This window comes from Pundamilia nyererei, unplaced genomic scaffold (genome assembly GCF_000239375.1).
Source record: "Pundamilia nyererei isolate P.nyererei 1_Seehausen unplaced genomic scaffold, PunNye1.0 scaffold00047, whole genome shotgun sequence".
Classification (NCBI taxonomy): domain Eukaryota; kingdom Metazoa; phylum Chordata; class Actinopteri; order Cichliformes; family Cichlidae; genus Pundamilia; species Pundamilia nyererei.
The window spans coordinates 138,072-144,536 of NW_005187448.1; the positions used below are offsets into that span (position 1 = coordinate 138,072).

The window sequence follows — 6,465 nt, forward strand, 5'->3', positions numbered from 1 at the left end:
CCTAATAATTCTGCACTCCCTGTATTAAATTATGCTCTTTGTCTTCTCCAGGTACTCCCACAGAAGAGACTTGGCCTGGTATCACCACCAGTGAAGAGTTTAAGACATACAATTTTCCCCGCTACCACGCAGAGCCCCTTGTGAACCACGCACCCAGGTATAAAGATCTAGTGGAGGCCTGCATGTGCAGATTAAGATTCATTTTCTGGAGGAAAACGTAATGACCATTTGGAAACAGTGGGAACACCAGATTCCTGCGCAGCTTTTGATCTCGCTGCCACTCCTCTCGGTTCTTTCCATCCGCTCTTAATTTTTTTCTCTGCTTTCTGTCACACAGGATAGACAATGAAGGTCATGACTTGCTCTCAAAACTCTTACAGGTAAAGAACATAATTAATTACAATTATCTGCTGTTTACAGATCATGTACACCATAATGATTTTGTCTTTATGTGTCCCTAGTTTGAAGCAAAGAAGCGGATATTGGCTGAGGATGCTCTCAAACACTCTTATTTCAAATGTCTTGGAGAACAGGTTCAGACTCTGGCTGACAGTGAGTACATGCATTTGACTTGAATATCCACATTAATTGCACAAACACTGTCCCACATAACCTTTGTTGCTTGTTTTTCTTTTGTTTTTCTTTTTTAGCTGCATCCATCTTCTCTGTAAAAGGGATTCAACTCCAGAAAGATCCCGGAAAGAGATCCTCAGTCTACCCAGAGTCATGTAAGTGCTCAAGATTTAAAAAGAAAAAGAAGGAAGGGATGAAATGAGAGAAATCAGGAATCCTCGATAAAAGTATGATACAGGATAGGACTTGCTCCCTGTCTTCCTCCTCTTCTCGCTCTTCCTCTAAGTGTTTGCTTTTTGTCGTTTCTCATGCCACTGTGTGGTCTATTACCAGGTTCAGCCTTCACCACACACAGATCCCCCAGTTCCAGTATTAACATCGCACAATGCCATTCACTCAGAAGCAATATTAAATTCACGAATAGTGGAAGCAAATAGCACAATCTAGTTTTATCTGTGACTGACATAAAGACTTCACATCACTGTGATCTGGTTGCCATGCTAGCGTTAGCATTTAAGTCAGCTTCAAGTACAGCAGTACAGCAACGTGAATGTGGCCTTAGATCCATTTTAGAGTATGTTTAGCTTTCCTGAAGTCCCGTCACATGTAAACAAACCAGTCCACCAAACCTTGTATACATGGCTGCTGAAATGCAGCTGGGGAGAGTTGACTTTGTCTGAGTCTCTGTACATTAACCCTAACCCTTCAACATTTGCTTCGATTTGTTTCACAGTTTCTGTCCTTATCACAGTCTGTGTGTGTGTATCTTTGTTTTTCTGCTTGTGTTGCCTCGCTGTCATGTTCTGATAAACTGTCCCTTCTCTTTGGTGCCCATGCTCTCTTCTTCTGCACTGCTCATCTTTTCCTTAATCCTTTCTCTAATCTCCCTTGTGTACCCTACTCCAACTCTTCCGTAACACCTCAATATTCCCAACCTCCCCCCCTTCTCCCTAACCCAAAAAAGCGATGGCCAATAAGCTAGGCTCCGCACCCTCGCAGTACTTCCAGAGAGAGGCAGCCAATCCCAGGGCTCAGAGTCACAATCTCTCCTCTACTTCCACTGGCTGAGTGGCCCTACTGTTCTGGTAAATACAGTCTCTTTCATGTGTCAGTAATCTCGCTCTCGCTTTCTTTTTTTTGTTTGGCTGCCACCGGGCCTTTTTTTCTTCTTCTCTGTCAGCACCGCTCCTTTGCTGCAAACACCACTTTATATAAGACCATTCCTGAATTGCATTTAATTATATCCATCTTCCCTCCCTGCACCCTGTCAACTAAAACAACATATTATTTATTAGCTGTTTCTTCATGTCTGTGTTTTGTTGGTTCCTCTTCATATTCAAGCCTGTTCCCACAAGCATTCTTCAGATTTCACTTCACTAATCCCCTTTTTTTTCTCAGAGCAAGCCACTCCTAATATTCATGTGAGGGAATCAAAGGGGCAACAGTTTGTTCATAAGAGCAAAGAATGTGATCTGAGGACAGGGGGTCATTAGATTTTTTTGTTTTTTTCCAGTCCTGTTTAGATTTCTGCAGCGAGAGATGTAGCGTCTGTAAGTGAGGCTTTTGTGCTGTGGGTTTGTTTGACTTTTGTGTGCAAAAGTCTTTTTAAATTAGCATGGATTTGAGTGCTTTACTGTGCTGTATGTTATACTTTTGGTAAGTGTGATTTAGCTTAAGCAGCATTACGCAAACTGCTCTTTTTAATTTCATTATATTTCTTCAAATTTCCAGTAGAGAAGTGTCATTAGCAGCAACTATGTGCCCTATGTACACAAAGCAAGGTCAATGAAGATGGGTTTGTCACATTGAGCCAGGCATTTCCAGCACACATACACCCTCACTGAACCTAACAGGATTCACATCAAGCCCCTAGAAAACTTGTCAGTCGAGTGGTCAATGCAGAGAAAATGACTGGATGATTGGTAGGTTTGCAATCTAGTAAAATATTAATGTTTATCAACTAGTGATTGAAAGGTGTAACACAGATACTGTTCACTGTTTTGTGATGTTTTCTAGACTGATTGACTAGTTGGTTAAGTTTAAGTTGTGTGATTAATCACACTGAAACAAATTGCTGCAGCATTCATGAAAGTGTGTCCAGTGTTTCTGGACCCAACTGAATTTATTGTGTCGCTGGCATGGAATGAAATTTACAATGTTTGAGTGTCCAAATCACATCCAAATGTTTGTTTGTTTATTTGTTTTTCACATCGTTCCCTCTCTCTCTCCCCTGTCTTCTTCTGTCTCTCTCTCAGCCCAAGGGAAGAGCAGGAGGCAGAGTGTGCTGTTTTAGTGCCGGCGATGAGATGAGGAGGACAGTGACACGTGGAGCTTGTCTGTCAGACATACATCCACTGACCCTGCCGCCTACACACTGAAGGAGTGACACACACGCACCCTGCCACATAAATACATACTGACAGGAAAAAAAAGACACACACAGACACACACACACTGCAAAATGACAACAAACCCACACAAAACTAAGGCTGAAGATTTCATTCTTAAAAATAAAGACTCAGCTCGAACCCAAACATAAAAAAGAGAAAAAAAATGTGTGTGATGCTGGAAGAAAAGTCGGAGAGTATATGAATCTCCTTGCTGCTGCTACTACTGCTGCCCAGTATGGGGCAGTGTTCAGGATGTGAGCTGGTTTTAAAACAGACCTTGCTGTTTGAGGACGAAGGAGTCTCGAATGGACTTGAATGAAAAGAAAGAGAAAGCTGGAACCCCGACTTTCTCTTCCATGGTTTTTTCTTTCAGACTATTGCTGTATATAAAGAGACTGAGCTGTAGAACTAGAAGCTTTTTCATGCCGCACCTCAGCCTGAATCCAAACTCTAAATATTGCACCTCAACTCTAAACCCTCGCCTGATCTCTCAGCCCTTTATTACATAACCCTTAAATGCAACCAGTCTCTGCTTTTCTGTCATTGTCCGTCTTTCTCTTTTCTCTTAAAAACACACTCACGTGCTGATGCTCACTTGAAAGTGTGTAGATCTTTGGAGTTTACAGAGGTAGATTTTTGCACCTTATTGTTCATTAGCGGTCCGGGTGGCTGTCATTATGATACCTCATCAAGTACACACCAGTGATATTGAAATGAAGAAGACCCAAACAGATAAACCAAAAAAACAACAAAAAAAACCAGTTTCACCACCCATGGACAGATATATTGCACAAATCATTACTGCAGTTAAAAACACTCAGCAATCCACATACTAGTAGTAGACATGAATTATATTTGTCACGTTCTTATATGCTGTAAAGAACACTACGCTACAAGATGCTCCTGTTTCTATACACGAGGAAGTTATCGTTGAAGGACAGAGAGGTAAAAGTGTACAAATCCTAACCTGCTTATTATTAGACACCTCCCTCCTCTTTTGCCTTGACTCAGAAGTTGTCCGGATTTGTTGTCTGATGTGCAGGTATTAATGTTGAGCTCTTCTACAAGATGTGATCAAAAAGTCCTGAGGACATGTCCATAAAAACCCAAAGAGGGCCAATCTCGCGTTGGACCGCTTTCAGCGCAGTGCAGAGGTGCACAGGAAGCTGTCTCACCGGAAGCCCAGTTCTGTTAGCCCCATACCTGTGCCTCCATGATTCATGCCGGATCTCCTTAAAGCGACGACCCTTCATCCATGGCGATTGTGCTGGTTAGCAAGACGTGATGGTACACTGGTATGCACTGCAGTTCAGATGGATTCCCCATCAGGCTCCTCAGGACGTTACAGTAGAACATTACAATAGGAAACTCCCAGTCTCACTCCTTCTCTGACATGCTGCCTTCAGAACACTCCTTGGTAAAAGCTGAAGACCCGGGTCTCATCATCAGGGTTGATCCTTTGCACAAAATCCGTGTCAGTTTGAAACAGAAGTTTATATTTTCTATTAGAAGTTTTTAGTCCATGGTGCAATCTCAGAGTGCACACTGTGTGGTCAGAACGAGACTTCAGTGGAGCGATCAAAAAACAAGAGCTGCGATGGAAGCTGATTGCACATGCCATGACCTGTATTGGTAGATTTTATTCTGGTAAGACATTTGATTTTTATGCACAGGTTCTCAGAACATTTTGATCACACCTCGTATTTGCACCCAATTTTACCTCTTTAAATCATGAGTGGATCATCCAACATCCCCACTTTTTCCATCCCAACTCTATGTATTTTTTTAAGTTGTATATATGATCATATGTGTTACTTGTCAGAAGCAAAGATAATTCCAGGATGCTGTTCTCAGTCTTTACAGTAGGTGACTGGCTGGGGACGTGTTGCACATTCCTTGAGCTCAGGACTTATTCCTTGTGTTGTTTTGTGGATGCTGTGTTAGGTACAGATGGTCTTGTATGTTTCATCCCTGATAGAAGTGGCCTGAAACCCTTTGCAAAGCTGGCTTAAATTGTATGCAAGGTACAATTTATCAGCAGCAACCTGTCGATTTCTGTCACTCGTTCTTTGTTTATTTGACCCAGATGTTAATGTTAAGAGACTAACTTACCCAAGTCTATTCTTGCCATCTCTCTAAGCATGTTTCTGTATTGAACACCAGTGGTTTTAATTGGTATATGAAATAGCTGCTGCTGAAGAAGGAATACCTCCTTTAAATTTTGCATGAGACATTATGACCTTATCGCGTGATCTCTACACCAAACACCACCTTACCATCTGGAGACCGTACACGAAGACAGAAGTGTGATGTGCAGGCAGCACTGGGACTAGATAGTTTGAATGACAAATCTGACTCATCCAATACGTGTATAATACAGCAGAAACTGTCATGTAGCGCGTCTAACTGGGCTGAGTATTTAACAGGACTTGAAGCGCTCAGACACACTGTTGTTTCATGCTGTTATTATTACAGGCTGCCATAAAACAACAACAACAAAAGAAAAATAGGACCAAAGTAAGTCCTCCAAGCACCAGGTGTTCAAGCACACAACTGTTTCACACACCCAAATCTGCTGACATGTTAACATGTACTGTATCTGTGAAATGGCCTGTGATTTTAGTTTGGATTTTCCTGTACCTCGGGCACTGACAGGGTCATTTCTGCATCTTTCTTAATTTTTTATAAAACGGATTCAGAAAATGATCACATGTCAGTAACTGTCAGAAGGACTACTTATTTTCCCAGAGTGTGACAGTATGTAGCATGTACATAGATGGTCCCCCACTCTGTATATACAAAAGTGTACAGGTTTGATACAGCTATTAACATTCTGGCTTTTTTTGGGGGGGGGGGCTTTTCTTCAGTCATAGCAATATTTCTGTAATCAATAAAGCCATGGTACTAGGATGGGTATGATTGCATTTGTGTTTATTTAGGAAGGCGTGAGAGACTGTGAATGATCAAACTGTGACATAACTTATCACAGGTTTAGTTGTTTTCTGTTCTACATGCTGGATCCAAAAGGCTGAAATGAAGTATCATGTTGCAAAATGAGTACAAGACACTGATGATTTTGATTGATTTTATTTTATGTTTTTCAATCAATGAAAGCCATAAAGGTTATATAGAAGGACAGACCTTAAGAAGCAAAGAGGATGTGCATACCTAATAAAAAATTAAAAATCATGTAATTACTTTTTTCTTGTCTTAAATCTTTTGAATATACGTTACTATCAAGTGTTCTTTACTATTACTTTCACAGGGTTTTAGCAGTTTGCTGCAAAACATAAATTTCTAGTTTAGCTTTTGCCTGTATTTCGTCATTGTGAAAATTAAGGTCCACTTTGTTAGCTACACCTATTTAACTGTTAGTTAATGCAGCTATCTAATCAGCCAATCACATAGCAGCGGCTCAATGCAATTATTCATGTAGACATGATCAAGACGACCTGTTGAAGCTAAACCGAGCATGAGAATGGGGGAAGAATGATTTAAGTGA

The 6,465-nt window shown here is 41.0% G+C and overlaps 1 protein-coding gene across 7 annotated transcripts in view; it reads left to right on the forward strand.

The window, feature by feature from the left end:
- LOC102215929 (cyclin-dependent kinase 17-like) overlaps window positions 1–6,161 on the forward strand; it is a 40,921-nt gene extending 34,760 nt beyond the window's left edge. For 5 of the 7 annotated variants that reach the window (XM_005732451.1, XM_005732456.1, XM_005732452.1 and 2 more), the window contains 6 exons: window positions 52–157; window positions 338–380; window positions 462–552; window positions 651–728; window positions 1,538–1,658; window positions 2,829–2,891. In XM_005732451.1, the coding sequence (XP_005732508.1) occupies window positions 52–157; window positions 338–380; window positions 462–552; window positions 651–728; window positions 1,538–1,641 (422 nt within the window). In that variant the 3' untranslated portion in view covers window positions 1,642–1,658; window positions 2,829–2,891. Of the gene's footprint in view, window positions 1–51; window positions 158–337; window positions 381–461; window positions 553–650; window positions 729–1,537; window positions 1,659–2,828 lie in introns of all 7 variants that reach the window. The other 2 variants (XM_005732454.1, XM_005732457.1) reach the window with 1 other exon arrangement.
- The last annotated feature ends 304 nt before the right edge of the window (window positions 6,162–6,465 follow it).